This window comes from Pseudorca crassidens, chromosome 17 (genome assembly GCF_039906515.1).
Source record: "Pseudorca crassidens isolate mPseCra1 chromosome 17, mPseCra1.hap1, whole genome shotgun sequence".
In the NCBI taxonomy this organism is placed as follows: domain Eukaryota; kingdom Metazoa; phylum Chordata; class Mammalia; order Artiodactyla; family Delphinidae; genus Pseudorca; species Pseudorca crassidens.
This window is the reverse complement of record NC_090312.1, coordinates 60,863,637-60,884,398: the sequence shown is the minus strand read 5'-3', so window position 1 is coordinate 60,884,398 and position 20,762 is coordinate 60,863,637. Positions and strand designations below refer to the sequence as shown.

Genomic DNA, 20,762 nt, shown 5'->3' with positions numbered 1-20,762 from the left:
TTTAAACAACCACATCTTAATATGTACATCAAGATACTGATAAGCTTTTAGCTAGTGAAAGAAAAACACGGAGACTGTTATTCTTTCCCCAATAAGTTTCCTTCAGTTTTTAGAAAGCATACGCAGTTCAATATACCAACTGGGATTTCAAAATGCCAGCATGATTACAGTGCTTATTAACAGCAATATGCAAAACAATAGAAATATAAAATAAATAACTTCATACTATAAAAATGAAACAAGGCACTTTCAACAACTATATGCAAAGCTGAGATAAACATTGTTTTCATAACGCGGACTCAAAGACTCTAGGAGACTTCTGTAAAGAGTGAAATAGTGAAGGCACTACATAATTCTTTTTCCTAACTCCACTTACTAAAGAAATTCACCAATTAAACTTGGCACAAAAGAGTTTAATTGTCATAAAGTGCATCACTTGGCTAAATATATTAAGAAGAAAATCAGCATCATACATTATAGCAACATATTCACATATACAGAAATAAAAATGCAATGCCAGGAGCTGACATAGGAACTTTGTAGGATATATGGCTTTTTCTCTTTTATTTTTTTGTATAACTGCCTATTTGCTTACAATCTATATTTTTTAAAGAGTATGCCTTGATTAGCAAAAAGAGGTAGTGTTCTGACAAAGGCAAACCCACTGATTCTATAGGTAGAGATTTAAGATAAAGATTATGTGGAAAATATACAAGTATAACATATAATACACTGGTACAACATTTATTATAGTATTTTGATATTAGCGAATTTGCTTTTAAAATCAAGGCTATTTTATCACTTTAGCTATGTTATTACAGCTCTTTCAAAGAGTTTTCCTTTGGTACTAGAAAGTTTTCTTCTTTTAAATAGTAACATTCCAAATAAGCAACTTTTATTTAGAGATGATAAACATGTCAACATTTAAAACTCAATTCATCTCTACCACTTATTTAAACCATTAATGAAAATATATCATGTCTGAGACACAAGAAGTATATAACAGACAGCAACATGCAATTTATGTCCACTTAACTAATGTAACTGGTGATTTAAACACACACACACACACACACACACACACACAAAGTGTGCACACCCACGTTAGTCTGGAGCAATATATTGGCAAAACAACAAAATAATTTATGCACAGTATTTAAGGATGTGGGCCTTGATGACAGAACTCCAGATTTTTTTTAGTGTGTTAAATACAAAGTTTGGCTAAAAGACAATGTAAAGCAACAGTGAATATATTTCCTATACCAATAACTTAAATTTTTCTTTATGTAAACTTTATACATGTGCAATCTTGCTGTTTTCTGTAAATGCTTCAGTCTCTTTTTTTCTTTTTAAATATCTGCCACTCTATTCTAAATTTGCAGGAACGTAAAAATGGAAGGAACCATTTGAGATGCATTAGTCGTCCTCCGCATTATATGCCACTTCTGCTACTTCTATGTCTGATGTGGAATTTTCAGGTTCACTAAAACTTGAGCATTGCTTATTATCAGCTCTGAAAAAAAAAGAGAAACACAATGAAGAGACTGGATGCATGCTATTTCACTTCACTATTACCGTAAACATTTTTTAAGTCATGTAAAGAATATTTAAATATTTAATGGAAAAATATTTAATGAAAAGGAACACTTAAATATTCAATTAGAAATTTAATATTTTAAAGTTGTCATTGCCAGATAACACCTTTGGAGATATATTTTTAACTCTTTCAGCTCTCTGAACTACCACTTTTCAATAAAAATCTAGTTTATATTTTTAACTCTCTCAGCTCTCTGAACTACCACTTTTCAATAAAAATCTAGTTTGTAATGACCTTTAACCAACAGAAAATTTGTTCTCATAATTATAGCTTAACCACTATCACTAATGTATTAATGGTGACCTTGGATTTATATGTAATAAAAATTCTTTGTGTGTTCAAATATACCATCTTTCCATCATTCCTATTAGGTAGACAGGGTGGTTGCTATTACAGTGTCCCACTTTTTGCATGGAAAAGACTGACATCGAAAGAGATTAAAGTAATCTGTCAAGACTACAAAATTAATGAATTAACTGAGTCACAGCCCAGTTAATTCAGACGTATCTTCAAAATAAGTAATGAAATTTATAGGCTGGATGACAAAGATTCATTTTTAGGGACAGCCTAGAATATCTATAGTCTTCCTCTGTTTGCTCATCAGATTCATGATATAATAACACTGAGTTCATAAAAACATGCTCTACAGAGTATTATGACTGTTTCTCTCCAATTATTCAGATGATTAGGCTATAATAAACCAAACATTATATACCTAGATTCTTCATCTAAGACATCTTGATCAACCTCAAGTGCAGAGGACTTCACCTTTAGGATCTGTCCACCTTCTGTTCCTGACACGATCAGTGATTCTTCAGGTTCCAAACATAAGTTCCTAAAGGTAAAGTATAGCAACAAGTTATTTTCTATGAATAAAATAGGTATATATTTATTGTTCTGAATGCATGTAGCTTTAGTAGCCTTCAGCTGTTCTAAGTGTAGTCATATACCTAATAAACTGTTGACTCTGGGTGTCAACAGTGAAATCAGTACTTATTAATTTAAAATGATTTTAACATCAATTCGATATATGCTGACAAGAAGGCAAACTAGAACTTTCACATGTGAAAAGCTGGCATAAATGCCTAGAAACAAAGATACTATTTAAATAGGTTAAAATAATGTTTGTCTTGGTGAACAACTAGAGCTTTATTTTCCTGATATTTCCCGTCCTTCAAATTTTCAGGCTTCTAAATAAATAAGCAAACAACAGACAATTTTCCCAATCTACAAGGATGTACACCATGAGTCTAAGACTTTTGGAGTCAGAAATTTCCTAAATTGTAACGTACAAAGGGCATTTAGCCCAGAGTATCGAGCTGAATTAGACTGACAATGCAAGCATCACAACATACCTGATTCTGTTTTCTAGAGTGTCTATAAGAAGTTGCTTCTCACAGAGCAGTTTCTTCAGTGATTCCAACTCTTTTTGTTTTTCAAGTAGTTCTTTTTGAAAACGGTAGTTTGTCTCTTCTAAAGTTTCACAGAAAGCCTTAAAAACAAACAAACAGCAAATAAAAAACACATGCAGAAAGAGAATAACATTAATTACTTATGCAGTACCTTTCTCAAGGGCATAACTGAAGAGTCAAAGAACATAGGTAACCAAAATAATGTGTATACAAACCAGATGATTTGTTCTCCACCCTCATCTTTTTAGGTCTCTGCTACCTTAGTACCTACTGGGGAACTTATAAATAAGTACTGGGGAACTTATAAATAAATACAAGTCCCTTTTCTTGAGAATTATTAAGTAGTAAGCTAGGGTGCCTGAAATGAATGTGATATCTCTCTAGTGTATAACTGGGAAAAAAAATTACTAATAATCACTGTTTTAGCTTCTATTCTCCTTAGCCTGTTTTTGCCCAGTCCTAGATGATTATACTTTAAAGAAAAAAAATTAAAAAAAGAAAACTGTGGCTATTGATTCCATTTGTATTAGCTCAGAAGACACATCCTATAATAACGATTTCCTTCATAGTGCTTTCAATATTATTTTCCCTTGCTTCTCCTTTTACTATATTCACTCAAAGACATTCTATCCTTTATACCCAGGAAGCTAAACACTATTGAAATAGATTAAAACAAAATCATACTGCCATGAAGAATGATGTCATGAAAAATATCTGGGTCACTTACCTTGATGAGGCTTTCAGTGTTGCTTTTAATTGTTCCTAGTTATCTATCATTATCTATCATTCCCTGTCTCCTTTGTGACTACGTTAAACCTTCACCCCTGGCAAATCCCCTACAATATGTTACTACTGGTGAGCCCAAGCCCAGCAGATGATCTTTATTCCTATACCAGAAAAAAAAAAAGTTACTCTCCCAGAATCCTAACTACATTTGCATTCCGTTCTTGTCCTCAAGAATATGTGTCTCTTCAAGTTAAGCCCAATCTCCTTTGGAAGCCTGCCCTATCCCATACACTCTCTCTTAAATTTTCAACCTTTCCCTCTCTTTTGGCCCTTAGATTTATTTAATCAAGTTGACTGAAGTTGATTCAGCAAACCTAAAAATCTCTCCACATAAATACAAAGTCATATCCACCGGTCCCTTGATAGGAGTCTCTCTAGCTACTAACTCATCTTGTTCTTTTCAAAATAAAAAAGATTTCCAGGAAAAAAGTTTTTATCATCCAAATTTAGCTTCCTCATTCATGGCTAAAATCATTAGGAGTTTTACTCGCTTTTCTCTACTAATTATACCCAGGCAAATGCTAAGAATGACTTCTGTCAAATCCAAAGTACTGTTTTTCTCAACTTCATAGCATGTCACTACTGACTTAAAAAGTAAAAAAAAAAAAATTAATGGAATCCTCTTTTATTGTGCTCTGTGAAACTTCCTGGTTCCCCTAATTTTACAGTTACTTCTTAGATTCCTACTTGTTCTTTGCATGTGGGCATTCATCAGAGTTTTGTCCTTGATTATATATTCTCTTGCTCTATATTTCATCCTTGGGCAATTACTGTTATCACTTCAACTATAACCTATACTATTTGCTATCGACTTCCAATTTTTTTTTCTGTTCATCTCCAGCCCAGACCTTTCCTGAGTACATAGATATCATTCATATGCCTACTGGTCCCCTTCAATTGTATGTACCAATGGTAAGTCAAAATGCACTCCCAACGGTACATCTGCACTACCACCTCATCATCAAAGCCACCAGGCAAACATCTTAGATCACTGCATTTCGCTACTTTCTATGCCCCAGGTAACCCAGTCTTTTCCACCTTCCCCTTCTCCTCCTCCCCCACTGCCTCATCAACATCTCGCTATACTCATCTACTCTCTATACTCATTTCTACTGTGCAGTATAAGGCTAGGTAATGTGATCACTGAAAGAGAAGAGTGCAGAAGCAAACCCTTCCTTTCATGTTCATCTGACTTTTGATAAAGGTGCCAATACAATTCAACACAGGGTACTGACACATTTTAGTATCTATAGAAACTTAAGGTCCTCACTTCACACCTTATACAAAATTAGCTCAGTATGGATGTAAGAGTTAAAACTATAAAACTTCTAGAAAAAAAAGTAGGAGAAAATCCTGGTGGCCCTGTGTTAGGCAAAGAGTTCTTATGATACAATACCAAAAGCATAAGCCATAAAGGATATGATAAAATGACCTTCATTATAATTAAAAACATTAGCACTTCAAAAGATACCATTAAGAAGGTAAAAAGACACATACAATGAGAAAATATTTGCAAATCATATATTTGATAAAGGACCTGTATTCAAAATAATGAATTCTTACAAATCAATAAGACAAACAACCCAACTAAAAAAATAAGCCAAAGGCTCAAACAGACAATTCATCAAAGAAAACATACAAATGGCAAAAAAGCACATGAAAAAGCGATTAACATAAAAATCATTACGGATATACAAATTAAAACTATAATGAAATACCATATCACACCTACAAGAATGGCCATAATCCAACAGACAGATAATATCAAATGTTTGTGAGGACATGGAGAAACTAGAACTCTCATACACTACTTGTGGGAATGTAAAATGGCATAGCCACTTGGGAAAACTCTTTGTAAGTCTCTTAAAAAAGTTAAACATAATTTACCATATAACTAAACATTCTACTCTTAGGGATCAACCCAAGAGAGATGAAAACATATGTCCACAAAAAACCTTCTCTGAAATTGTTCATAGCAGCATTATTCATAATAACACAAAACTGGAAACAATCCAAATATCCCTCAGCTGTTGACTGGATAAACAAAATGTGGTATATGTGCGCAACAGAAAACCATTCAATAATAAAAGTAATGAAATACTGAGAGAGACTATAACATGGATGATGCTCAAAAACATTATGCTAAGTGAACAAAACTAGATGAAAAGATTATATATACTGTATACTATTGCATATTGTATATATTATGCATATACAATATTATGCATATTGTATATATGAGATTATATATATATAGGCACACATATACACTTATATGCACATTATATATACACACACACAGTGTGATTCTATTTATATGAAATATCCAGAAAAGACACATTTGCAGAGACTGAGAGCAGATCAGTAGTTGTCTGGGGCTGGGAGTGTGGAATGGCTGCAAAATGGCTTGTAGAATTTTTTTTGAGGTGATGGAATTTTCTAAAACTGGATTATGGTAATGGAGACACAACTCTACAAATTTACTAAAAAGTTATTAAATTGTACATTTACAATGGAATAGCAAATAGCAAATTTTATGGATGAAAGTTTTACTTCAATAAAGCTGTTTAAAAAAAAGCTATGGCATTCCTCTAACACAAAGAACTGACTCAGTTTAACTGAAAACATTACAAATCTACCAATTAAATCTGTTCCATTTAAACACTATTAAACATTTGGAAGAAAAACTTGCATAAATCCTAGCTAATCTATTATTACCAAATCTGTCTGTGAATCTAGCCAATTGCTTCAAGAAGTAGGCTACTTTAACACGTCAAGTAGTGTAATTTGAGTAGCCTTAAGCTTGAGCTGAATTGATAACAAGACAATAACTTCTACTTCTGAAGATTAGTTTTTTAATTTGATTTTAACTGTAGGTTCTTTACTTTGATACTTAGATGGAAGAAAACTCAGCATGCAAATGTTACTTTTAAATGTAAAATAAATTTCCAAGTAATCTTCTTTTTTCTGAAACGGTATAAATAAAGAGAATAAATGTAGAATTTAATTTTAGGGCTTCATAGACTATAGGACATGTACGAATTTTTATTTTTTCACTGAATTATGTTCATGTATTTCAATGAAAGAAAGCTTTGACTCAAACATTAAAAGCTTTCTGTGCAAAACTACCATAGTCCGAAATTATAACTTTGCTGTTTGCTGTTCCATTCAAGAAACAATGTAGTTATTGTACGGTATTATTTGTTCCTCTTTTCATGTGATATATAAAACAGCACTTACCCTGCTTTCTTCTAGGCTATCAAATGGACCTGGTGGATCATCCAGACAAAGAAATTCTCTCACTGCAAGGCTTTCAAAGGAAAAAAAAAAATTAGCTGGGATACAAGTAAGTTTACAAAAGAGAGCAAGATAGCAGAAAGCAAAAGTTACTCTGAAGCTAGCTATAGTGTTTTAAGCAAGTTGGTTCTGCTGATAAATGAAAATAAGCAAGATGGCGTATGCGTTTTCACACAAGTAACAAAATACAAATATAAAATCTATAGAAGATACAAAGATTTTAGGTTATTTCTATGATCTTATGAACATAAAAAGATTGTGAATTTATGTTACATAAAAACTACACGACATAAAACATAAATCAGAAATGGTACAGGAAACCAACGTAAATGGTGAAAAGACAGTATTATTTTCAAAGAAATATTAATTTGAACTAGTCTAAAAACGTCATTATCTTTTTATGAAGAAATACAAGTTCTAATTCATACTTCATTTGTTTCTTCTTCAGGAGATGATTCTAAAGTAACTAAAGTATTTACTATGAAACAAGTTAAAGATTTTTCTTACAATCATGTTTATTATATTAATTCACTTAAATGTTTTCCCTAGAGAATTCAAGAGAAAGAATTCTGATTCTCCCATTTCTGAATTACCATAAAGTTCAAAATAATGAAATAATACGATATTGTTATACTTATACTTTTCAATTACCAGAAACAGGTTAAGAAGGTAGAAACCTGAACTTCCTTGTTACAAAATACTCCTCTTTCTAAAAAGTAATCTTGGATTGAGGGACAGCTCTATATGTATGTTAAAACAAAAATGTGGAGACTTAAAGGATGATGATGAAGGGGGTGGTGATAAAGAGATAAATGGGATCTTTAGTAAAATCATTCCAAAGGAAAAAATGAAATAGAGAAGTGGTGTTAAGAAAGTAATCCAGAAGATCCCAAAAATAGAAAAAAGAGGAGCAAGTTTCTGGATTATAAAATCTTGATAATATAGATAATAAAAAACATACACTCAGGGAAACTGAGATAAAACTTGAGTATTCATAATCATGAAATAACAGAGATGGAAGGGATCGTAAATGTGATCTAGTTGAACTATCCATAGTATGCTGCTTATATTATCCCCTTTATATGTTCAGCCAAGAATATGTCTACACACCTCCAGAAATAGGGACTATAACTGTCTCTTAAAATAAACCATCAAAATAAGCCATCCTAAGTTTGAATAACACAGAAAACTAGAAAATTATTTCTTCACTGAGCTGGATTTTTCTCCCTGAAGCTTCTATTCATGAGTCTTAGTTTGGCTTTCTGGGGCCCTTCCAGGTAAGTCTAAGTCTTCTTTCACATGATAACCCTAAAAATATGTCAAGAATGTTATGTTTACTCTAACCTTATACCTCTAGCAAGCAATACTAACACACTAACATTTCCTTTTCTTTTTTCATGTAACAAAATTTAGTGAGTACTTAAAGACTATATGGTCTTCTGCATTCATGGAGCCAACATTTTTTCCAGTTTTACTGAACTATAATTGACAATTAAAAATTATATATATTTAAGTTATATAACTTGACTCGATATATACATACATTATGAAATATGAAGTACAATCAAACTACTTAACATATCTATCACCTCACATGGTTACCATTTCTAACATTTTCAAAGTACATTACACACACAGGGTTTTCACATACCCTACTTTATTCAATTTCCACAACAATCATGTGAGGTGAGGATAGGCATTATACCTCCATTGTACAAGTGATAATAAAGTTCAGAGAGGTAAAATGACCCACCCAAGGTCATTAGTGCAAGTGGTAGAGCTAGACCTTAAATCTGTCTTCTGAGTAGAAATATGTGCCTTTTTCTACCTTTAAACTCTTTTCTCTTATGTTTTGGTTCATTTGGATTCTTTCCCCTTGCTGATCACTTCTTTCTGACCACATTCAATTTCTCTGTATCTTTCTTTAATCAAAGTCTCTAGAATACTGCAGTTGGTCTAACAGTATAGAGAAGAACAGGACCACCACACGTTCTTTTGGTTTAGATATTATACTTTCTATCCACCCACTATGTATATCGGAAAAAACTATTAGGCAGAATGAGGCACAAGAAATAAACTGATCTTGGGATTGACAGGCCAAAAGTTTGGATGGGGGCTTCCCTGGTGGCGCAGTGGTTGAGAGTCCGCCTGCCGACGCAGGGGACACGGGTTCGTGCCCCGGTCTGGGAAGATCCCACATGCCGTGGAGCGGCTAGGCCCGTGAGCCATGGCCGCTGAGCCTGTGCATCCGGAGCCTATGCTCCACAATGGGAGAGGCCACAGCAGTGAGACACCCGCGTACAGCAATTAAAAAAAAAAAAAAAAAAAAAAAAAAAAGTTTGGATGAAACGCTGAGAGAACAGCCTTTAAGGATGAAAAGGAAAGTGCTAAGAAGTTTATGGAAGAGTCTTTTTAATACTTTCAGTGTATGACAACTTAATGTGTGACATTATTTCTTATAAGTTTATACTCAGATTTCCTCATTCTTTAGTAACATTTTTATGTTCACCATTACTCTAATTACTGGAATGCTACTGCTAGGAAAGAAAAAGGGGGTAAAGGGATATATGTATTTCTTTTTATACCTTTGGTTTAAAGCAGAAATTCAGCCCAAGATCCACAGTGATGTTGACAATGTACCTAGTTGTAGGAAATTTTTTTTAGAGTAGTTATTCCATTTCATTCTCCTGCCCTAAAAATCTTTATGATTTATGGCTCACTAGAGTTCTACGCAAATGAAATCCAATGGATTCTCTAAATTTTTTTTCACTACAGTTCCAAGGTTATATTCCATGCTCTATTTTGTTTAATCTGTAGCATAAGAGTGAAATTTAAAACTGGCACTACAACTGTGATTGACAAAACACTTTTTTCAGGGGTTCAATACATTTCTTCTGTTTCAATAGGACTCAGTTGATGGAGGAAGAAAGTTAATACTCTTAAACTCTTTTCCCATCCAAGGAAAGGGACACACAAGAATGTCTGGCAGATGGTAGTGTTTGAGAAAAGAATTTCTTTCTCAAAAATTCAGGTACCTTTTCTCCCCCCGTAGAAAAGGAAGCCATTACCCCTCCTTGCGAATCACTGACTAGAGAACTTTATTTAGATTTGATAAATATTTGACTGCCTATGTGTGCCACGGCTCTGCTCAGTGATTTCTTATATATTATCAATGTATAATTTATAAACAAATCAAGTAAATTCAATTAAAGTATAAGTACCAAAAAGTCTATATTATTAAATGGTCTATGGATTAAATAGAAGTCAATTTAAAAAATTATTATTTATTTACTTGTTCACTGATAGGTTCAATACAACCCCCAATCTCTCTTCTGTATTTGATCTTTAATACTTTTGTTTCCATTTGACCATGATAATGAAGGCAAGAAAAACATCAGAATTAGGAGAGAAACCTATCTAAGAGAAAATCCAACAATCTGGAATTGAAAGGTATGGAAAGACTATCTTTCTGTTTATCACGTAGAATAACTTCTTAGTGTGGTTGGGAAATCTCTATTTTAAAATTGTGATCAGTTGACTTAACTTGCCTGAATATAAGGAAACCAGAGATGGTACCCTTCAGCATTGTTTTCCTCAGAGCAAATTTGCCCGATATCTTAAACTCTTCCTTTGAGTCTCTTGAAAAAGTCTCCTTTAAAAGAGTTTTACTGTAATTTTCAAACTTCTTAAAAAACTACTTCATCCAGTGAATCTTCACCTTTTACTTCATAATATACCTTCCTTTTTTTCTTTCATGGGTATGTATTTGTTTACATTCCACAATTTTTTTAAAAAGACCAGTAATTTAATAGCTAAATGAGCTCTTTATCTCAAAATTTATATTAAAAAAAGCTAAAACTAATGCTTACAATTCATTAAAAGGTCTATAAAGAACTAAGTAAAAAAGTACTAGAAATACTACATAGTTCTTCTGTCAAAACCAAATTAAGCACAAAAAGTCACTGCATGAAAATATTAATTGAGTGATTTCAGATAGAAATGTTTTATCAGTTACTATTTCTCTTCAGTTATTCTCTACCAGTAAAAAGAAAATAACAAAAATATGACATTAAATACAACCCCGAGGATAGGGACTCAGGGATCAAGGTTGGTGACAGTGAGGGTCATGGTGAGGGAGATGGGCTGCTGGGTGTGAAGCTGAAGGGCTCACATTTACCCTCCTGTGCTGGATATGCAGGCAAGGCTGTGGGCCTAGTTTATATCTTGGTTATCTCTCACCTAGTTACTTTTAGTCCACTTGTGTCCCTACATTCAGTTTTATTCCTTCTAATACAAAAATACTTCAAAAGCAAACGTTTTATGGCCAACTCAGCTTGAAACCCATCTATGCCTCCTCTAACAAGAGGGAACAAAGCCAAGGTCTTGGTGTTGGCATAAAGCACCTGTGTACATTCAAGCTTTTACTGCCTTTCTTATTTGACACTTCAGCAATAGTACTTCCTCATGCCTATCATGTTGTTTCATGCTTGCTGCTATCACCCTGGCCCATCCTTCCCACCTTCAGCTGGCTGACTCAGACTTCACATTCATGACTTAGCTCATCTATTATCTCCTCATAGAATCTTCTCTGACTAAATCCCCCTCCCCTACACTCTACTCAGTTCAGTACTCTTATATGCATTACTACACCACCTTGAAGAGATCCCTTTCATAGGACTTACTACACTGTATTATTAGTATTTTCTGTTTACCAAGCAGTCTGCTTCAACAAAAAGTAGATGACAAGTTCCAGGGCTGTACAGAATCTGAATAAATTACCATAGCACAGAATAAGTATTCAAAAAATAATGAATTTATTTGTAAGAGCTATGCTAATTGCTCTTAAAAAATTAATGAAATTATTAAGAGCGTCAGAATAAATTTCTATCTACTGTTGTAGATAAATAATACAGCACACTCTCAAATTTGAGATGGAATTTAGTTTTTAATAGATATGCCTACTTTGACGAGGGACTAAGCTTAGGACAGCAACATGTAAGACCAAAAGTCTTAAGAGTTAAAAGACGGTTAGAATCTGGCTGTTTCTGATGGTACTCCTTCAAGATTTATAAAGAAGCACAATGAAAGGAATAGCATATGAGAAACTTAGAGCTGAAAGTGGATTTTTAGAGAACATTTAGTCCAATTACTTCATTTTCTAATTGGAAACATTAATTAAAATCAGTTAAGTAGGGCTTCCCTGGTGGCGCAGTGGTTAAGAATCCGCCTGCCAATGCAGGGGACACGGGTTCGAGACCTGGTCTGGGAAGATTCCACATGCCACGGAGCAACTAAGCCCATGCACCACAACTACTGAGCCTGCGCTCTAGACCTGCAAGTCACAACTACTGAAGTCGGGGCACTTAGAGCCCGTGCTCCACAACAAGACAAGACACAGCAATGAGAAGCCCATGCACCGCAACGAAGAGTAGCCTCTGCTCACCGCAGCTAGAGAAAGCCTGCACGCAGCAACGAAGCCAAAAGTAAATAAATAAAATAAATAAATATATAAAAAATAAATGCATACGTTTAAAAAAATCAGTTAAGTAATTGCCTAAAATTATTTCACTACTAAGCCCAGAAAACTGAATTTTGCATAAGGTCTTTGAGACCTAATTTAATTAGTTAAGAGTTTACGTGGGGCTTCCCTGGTGGCGCAGTGGTTGAGAGTCCGCCTGCCAATGCAGGCGACACGGGTTCGTGCCCCAGTCCAGGAAGGTCCCACATGCCATGGAGCGGCTGAGCCCGTGAGCCATGGCCGCTGAGCCTGCGCGTCCGGAGCCTGCGCTCCGCAAAGGAAGAGGCCACAGCAGTGTTTACGTGTATCTGAATACAAAATATTTGCTTTATTACATTAAAAAAGCTGTCCATAACTGAAGGTCCACCAAACTAATATTTTGTGGTAAAAATCATGCAACCAACCTTAGCAATAATGTGTTCATTCTCATGAGCTGTCATTATATAAACTATTGCATATATAACTGAATTCTTTTATAAAAATACTAACCCAACCTCTCTTGACAGTATCTTCACATATAAAAACAACTTACACATTAATAAAATTTCCTGTGAGAAGATGTGAAAATGTATAAAATATAGCTTCTTTATATATTTTTGTTCAAAAATTACAGATTTATTGAATTTTACAACTAGAAGAGACTTAAGAAGTCATCTAATCTAATATATCCCATGTAAATAATTCCTTCTTTAATACCGCTGATAGTTATCTAGCCTAGTCTCTTCAAATATTGATGCTTAAGGTAAACTCACTTTCTCAAAAGGCAGAACATTTTTATACCAGACAGCTTGAAATGACATGTATCTCTTTTTTCTCTGAGCTGATGGGGGCTTCCTCTAACTGTTCACTTATTCCTAGTTCTACACGTTAGTCTTGCTATTCAAAATGAGGTCCCTAGGCCAGCAGCATCAGCATCACCTAGAAACCTGTTAGAAATGCAGAATCTCCAATCCAGACCTTGCTAATTCAGGACGTGCATTTGAACGAGACGCACACTATAGCTGGAGAAGCACCGCTTTAAAGCTAAATATCATTTGATTCTTTTCCCCATCACAATCTTTCAAAGACGTGAAGATGGTTATCATGTCCTTCCAAGTACTTTTTTTTCAAGGGGTAAATTCTCATTTCTTTCAATTGTTTCCTCATGTAAATGTTTGGATACTATATACTACAATATATATATTTTAAACCATGAACTGCTGTTAATCCAGATCTATCTGCACTTTTTTTCTTTTAACAGATGTAGAATTTAGAACACTGAATTTTGGCATGGAACTCCTTATACATGAATGCTAATATAAGGAAAAATATGTAATTTTAACCCTTGTATTTTAAAGAATTAAGAAGAAAAATGTGGTAAATCAGGATATATGTGTAGTAATTCTGAAAACAGAGAATAGTAAGATATTTGGTGTGCTGATTAAATGATGTAATTATTTCAAAGTAACACAAACCAGAATAAAAGAATAAATAGCTAAATTTTAACTATAACAGATTATGCAATATGAGAACATCCCCCTCTATCCATCTTTACACATGCTTCACCTTCACAAGCTGAGTTACATGCTGTTTCGGGTATAGGACTTGGCCTGCTTGCTTCTGCATTTTCACATAATATTCCCTCTCATTTGGAAAGTCCTTCCTTACTTTCTCTTTGTCGGTTCAAATAGCACTCAGTCTTTAAAACCCAGCTCAAATATCACACTCTAGGAAGCCTCCTCTAATTCTCCCAGTCAAAAGTTCCCTCTCTTCCTCTTCTGAAAGACATCAAGCTCTATCCATTATAGTTCTTTTGGGTGTGTCTTCTTCCTATTCAGTTTACTTGAATAAAGGATTAGCATCTAATGCACCTTTGTGTAGCTGTAATACCTTATATATAGTAAGACCTAAATAAACATTTATCAAACAAACAAAAACCAATAATAAATCCTTTATCATAAAAATATTAACATTTTTATCTGTTTTCTTACTTTGTATTCTCCAAATGCATCTGAAAATAACATTCTCTTAAAACATTTAAACCAACAATTCTTAACATCCCTTCAGTTCTTATTTCACTTCTGTTTTGTTATAGTTAGAGAAGTTGTAATATTAAGAGCTGCCAGTTGTGCACTGGCAAGCTCTTAGCCCACATGAAGGTTAACAAATAACTGTGTCATGAGCTGCTAAGGAATCAAAACGGAAAGTGAAAGAACTGTAGAAAGAATTAATATCAGATAATTACTTGGCCATATAAAGATAGTAATTTTCTATGCTGCCGTTCCAACTGTGACAGGATGCTAACAGGTATACCAATAGGTAAGGTAAACTCACTGATATTTTAAGTAGTGATTCTTAAATATGTAGTTTCATGTTTTTATAAAGAAGTATTGGGATTTTGTCTTTATCCTTTCCTCCCTTATAAGAATTCATAAGTGGCTGTTTGACAACCTCAGACTTTCTGGATATTTTCTAATTATTTGTCCTCCCACGCATAATATTACTCTATTGTTCAAGGTTCTCAAACCCCACTCCCTACTTCAGTATTGCTTGATTCACTGCAAACAGGACTGATCTTCCCCTTCTCTGAATTCCTTTTACTTTTATAATCTGTATCATGCCAAGTAGGACTTCATAAACTCCATTATTTTGTTCAAACAGAAGCTTAATTTCTTCAAATGAATTAAGTTCAGTAAGTATATCCTCAGCTTCCTTTTTACCCTTCTTAGTATGACAAAGGGCAAATGCTTAGGATACAGATTAATAACTTTTCCCTCTGCCAAGTCATGTGTTAAACAGTAATTTATTAAGAAACTGCTTAAACTGTGAAATAAAAAATGCTACTCATCACTCGCAAAAAATATAGTACCCTAGAACAAACAAGGTATACAAACCTTATTTAGAGTTCTCTTTAAGTTACCTTACTTGTATTCCTTAAATGTCTGAGATATATGACAAAAATAAGTAAGCAAGTAAATGTGAGGCACAATAGGTTTTCATGCAACACTTTTTAGAACCTTTAATATTCTAGGAATGTCAAATGAAACCTTTCTCCAACTTACTTGACCAAGGAATATATCTGTCCCTGAAACACCTATCTATAAATTGAACATGATTATCACTGTTCTAAGGACTGCAGTTTTAGAAACAGGATCTCGAATGTTTACCATACAGATACAGATCTATTAACAATAATTAAAAAAAAAAGATACATCTCAACTAAGATACACTTTTAACGTTTAAAAAAATCAAGAAATCACAAGATGAGTTCATCAACGTGGTTCATACTATTTAATATTTCATTGAATAGAAAGAGTATAGTCATTTATAGAATAAATTTGATTTTAATTTACCATATTTGCAATACAGAGACATAAAGGTTTACTGAATAAGGAATAAGAGAAAGGGGATATGATGTTTTGACTTCTTAGCTGTAAAAGTCTTCTTTTATGGTATGGTATAAAATATATTTTCTTCAAAGGTTTTCTCTATGATTTTAGATATTGTTGGTTTCTATTCCTGCTTTGTGTATCTGAATTAACACTAACCTTTTTTTTTTTCTTTGGAGAAATGTAAAAAATTATAGAAAAGTAGGGAGCATCCATCTTCCCACCATCTAGGCTGGAACACACAGTTGCTAAGTTTTGTCGTATTTGTTTCAGTCTCTTTTTCTTATAAATAGTACAACAGCAAATATCAACAGTTCTGCCATTCATTCAACAAGTACTTATCGAGCATGGACTCTGTGTTGCATTGTGCTAAGCACTGCACACTGAATGGTGGGTAAACCAGCCACATGACCTACTACTATGTATGCACCTTACAGCCTGGTAGGAGAACACAATCAAATAATCACAGAAATAGTTACAAACTGAGATGTTGTGTAAGTAAAGTACCAAGCAGCCTTTCTCAGCTGGGATTCCATGACAGGATTAAACCCTGCTGACAATGACGTGAGTGACTATTTTCTCATTCTCTTAAGACTGGTACTTAGCTAGTAGCATCCTAGAAGTATGTAATGAGAAGTTAATTCATTACATGCAATGGGTGTCTTAGGGCATTAGAAGCTGACTTTCAGAACCAGTAGAGAAGATACTTTGAGAAAGACCTGACCTAGTTTTTGGTGGTGGTGGTAGGTGAGGGGTTGGTCCAGAGAGCCAGTTACCTAAAAGTCTGTGTTGAAACGTGACTTTTAGGCCAGGGCTGGGGGAGCAAGGGTAGTAGTGTGAAATGTTGCCTTTCTAGGGTATAGCATATTGAAGGTCCTAAGGGACAAAGGAGCAGGCGACTTCGAAAAATTACAAGACCAAGACGGCTGATGTACAGAGAATGGGGGCAGGGAGGAATAACAAAACATGAAGTTGGAAAGACAAGCAAATGGTCAGGGACCAGAAAGGATGACTTAAACTGCATTACAAAAGATCACTGTGGCTCCAATGGGCTATAGAAATAAAACTCGGTGAGGAAGATGAGTGATGGGAAAGGAGTAATTAAAGTGAGAGAAAACTGCTAGACTAGGTGGCGATGGCAGGAATGGAGAAAAGTAGACAGATTCGAGGAGTGTTTAAAGTATAAAGGCAGGGAGGTGTCCAGATGACTTGTGGGTTTTAGGTAGAGGATGATGCTGAATACTGGGGGAAAGATCAGAGAGTAAGCACTGAAGTCTTTCCTAGGTTTGAGGTTTGTCTGAAGGAGATGTCAAGGAGGCAACTGCAGATGTGAATCTGGAGATGAGAAAGGGGTCTGGCTTATAGTTCCTTTATTAGAGGAAAGTGAGGGGGGATGGGCAGAGATCTCAAGCAGTCACTGAGCTTAGCACACATTAAGCAGCAAGATGTAAAAGCAAATTGGAAAAGAAGAAGTAAAACTGTCACTGTTTGCAGATGACATGATACTATACATAGAGAATCCTAAAGATGCTACCAGAAAACTACTAGAGCTAATCGATGAATTTGGTAAAGTTGCAGGATACAAAATTAATGCACAGAAATCTCTGGCATTCCTATACACTAATGATGAAAAATCTGAAAGAAATTATGGAAACACTCCCATTTACCATTGCAACAAAAAGAATAAAATACCTAAGAATAAACCTACCTAGGGAGACAAAAGACAATTTTCTGTATGCAGAAAATTATAAGATACTGCTGAAAGAAATTAAAGATGATACAAACAGAGGGAGAGATATACCATGTTCTTGGACTGGAAGAATCAATATTGTGAAAATGACTATACTACCCAAAGCAATCTACAGACTCAATGCAATCCCTATCAAATTACCAATGGCATTTTTTACAGAACTAGAACAAAAAATCTTAAAATTTGTATGGAAAGACAAAAGACCCCGAACAGCCAAAGCAGTCTTGAGGGAAAAAAATGGAGCTGGAGGAATCAGACTTCCTGACTTCAGACTATATTACAAAGCTACAGTAATCAAGACAATATGGTACTGGCACAAAACCAGAAATAGATCAATGGAACAGGATAGAAAGCCCAGAGATAAACCCACGCACCTATGATCAACTAATCTGTGACAAAGGAGGCAAGGATATACAATGGAGAAAAGACAGTCTCTTCAGAAAGTGGTGCTGGGGGCTTCCCTCGTGGTGCAGTGTTTGAGAGTCTGCCTGCCGATGCAGGGGACGCGGGTTCGTGCCCCGGTCCAGGAAGATCCCACATGCCGTGGAGCGGCTGGGCCTGTGAGCCATGGCCATTGAGCCTCCGCGTCGGAGACTGTGCTCCGCAACGGGAGAGGCCACGACAGTGAGAGGCCCGTGTACCACAAAAAAAAAAAAAAAAAAAAAAATGTGATGCCGGGAAAATTGGACAGCTACATGTAAAAGAATGAAATTAGAACACTCCCTAACACCATACACAAAAATAAACTCAAAATGGATTAGAGACCTAAATGTAAGACCAGACACTATAAAACTCTTAGAGGAAAACATAGGAAGAACACTCTTGGACATAAATTACAGCAAGATCCTTCTTGATCCACTTCCTAGAGTAATGGAAATAAAAACAAAAATAAACAAATGGGACCTAATGAAACTTCAAAGCTTTGCACAGCAAAGGAAACCATAAACAAGATGAAAAAACAACCCACAGAATGGGAGAAAATATTTGCAAACGAATCAACAGACAAAGGAATAATCTTCAAAATATATAAACAGCTCATGCAGCTCAATATTAAGAAAAACAAACAACCCAATCAAAAAATGGGCAGAAGACCTAAATAGACATTTCTCCAAAGAAAACATACAGATGGCCAAGAGGCACACGAAAAGCTGCTCAACATCACTAATTATTAGAGAAATGCAAAACAAAACTACAATGAGGTATCACCTCAGACCAGTTAGAATGGGCATCATCAGAAAATCTACAAAAAACAAAAGCTGGAGAGGGTGTGGAGAAAAGGGAACCCTCCTGCACTGTTGGTGGGAATGTAAACTGATACAGACACTATGGAGAAAAGTATGGAGGTTCCTTAAAAATCTAAAAATAGAATTACCATATGACCCAGCAATCCCACTACTGGGCATATACCCAGAGAAAACCATAATTCAAAAAGACACATGCACCCCAATGTTCATTGCAGCACTATTTACAATAGCCAGGACATGGAAGCAACCTAAATGATCATCGACAGATGAATGGATAAAGAAGATGTGGTTCATATATACAATGGAATATTACTCAGCCATAAAAAGGAACAAAACTGGGTCATTTGTAGAGATATGGATGGATCCAGAGACTGTCATACAGAGTGAAATAAGCCAGAAAGAGAAAAACAAATATCGTATATTAATGCATATATGTGGAACCTAGAAAAATGGTACCGATGAACCGGTTTGCAGGGCAGAAATAGACACAGATGTAGAGAACAAATGTAGGGACACCAAGGGGGAAACTGGCGGGGGGCGGGTGGTGGTAGTGGGATGAATTGGGAGATTTAGATTGACATGTATACACTAATAGGTATAAAATGGGTAACTAATAAGAACCTGCTGTATAAAAAAATAAAATTAAATTAAAAAAAAGAAGCAAGATGTATATGCATAGTACATGTGTAATATATGGGGATATACATAAAAGAAAGACTAAGAAAAAAGGGTGAAAAAAGTAAGGGCAGTTTTCTTATTTGTTTTCCATTCTTATGTGAAAAATTGCTAAAGATAGTTACAGACACAGGTGTCCATAGAATATGCTATTGCTTCTTTATAAATGCTCTGTAATTTTTTTCAAAATGGTTCTAATTTATCTGATAATGTAAGTTCCAAAATTAAATACCCAGATGATATTAAATCATATAGCAATTTTCTTGTAAATATATTCAGATACAAAAACCCCATATAGGTCCTTTCTTTCCCTTTTTAATGATTTCTGGTATTTTCACTTTACCCTCTGTATAAATTAACCTGACTTCACAATTTTCATATTTTTGCATTACTTTGGAGACATATAAATATTATCATCAAAATTATATGGTGTTATTTAACTAAAAATCTACCAGTATGTGAGCCACTCTGTTTAAATTATTACTAAAATTCTAAAATCAGGTTTATAGCTGGGTGGTTTGAATATATGGCACACTGAATTTTCAACTTTGCTGACTTTTTGGAGGTGTTACTATAAATCAAACACCAAATAATGTCCTTGCTGAAAAAAGGCAAGAAAATTACAGTTAGTGCTTTAATAGAGATAAACACGCCTATCTTATATTTCTGTGCTTGAATATATATGGTCCTAGATTTATTCTTTAATTTAAACCAATTATTGGAATGCATTTATAATCTGTTATTCAATTTGTTACATACCAGTTAGCAATGTCCTTGTGAGCTACTAAATTTTGAAGAAATGCTTGTAATCCTAATTGTCTATCTTCTAAAAAGTCGGCATTGTAATTATCTTTAAACCAGCGTTTTGGTGGAAGTGCTAATCGAAAGCCTGGAAACATCTCTTTTAACTGAAAAAGAAGAAAAAAGAAGATACAATGTTCAACTCAATTATATGAATTCTACAAAATCTATCCTGTTGACTATGTGAAACTATTCACATAACAAGCTTACAATAAAAGAATTAAATTCAGCTATGCTTTTTATGCCTTGGTTGTTTTATTTCTTGATTTCTACCAGTTGTGTATGCATAGAAGTTACAGTTGCTCCCTGTCCCT

General features: G+C 34.5%; 1 protein-coding gene across 3 annotated transcripts in view; it reads right to left on the bottom strand.

The window, feature by feature from the left end:
- Positions 1-392: 392 nt before the first annotated feature.
- The window catches only part of SNX16 (sorting nexin 16), a 35,445-nt gene continuing 15,075 nt past the window's right edge, over positions 393-20,762 (bottom strand). For all 3 annotated transcript variants that reach the window (XM_067711972.1, XM_067711974.1, XM_067711973.1), the window contains 5 exons: positions 20,407-20,555; positions 7,036-7,105; positions 2,953-3,089; positions 2,313-2,432; positions 393-1,513 (listed from right to left, as the gene is read on the bottom strand). In XM_067711972.1, the coding sequence (XP_067568073.1) occupies positions 1,417-1,513; positions 2,313-2,432; positions 2,953-3,089; positions 7,036-7,105; positions 20,407-20,555 (573 nt within the window). In that variant the 3' untranslated portion in view covers positions 393-1,416. The remainder of the gene's footprint in view (positions 1,514-2,312; positions 2,433-2,952; positions 3,090-7,035; positions 7,106-20,406; positions 20,556-20,762) is intronic.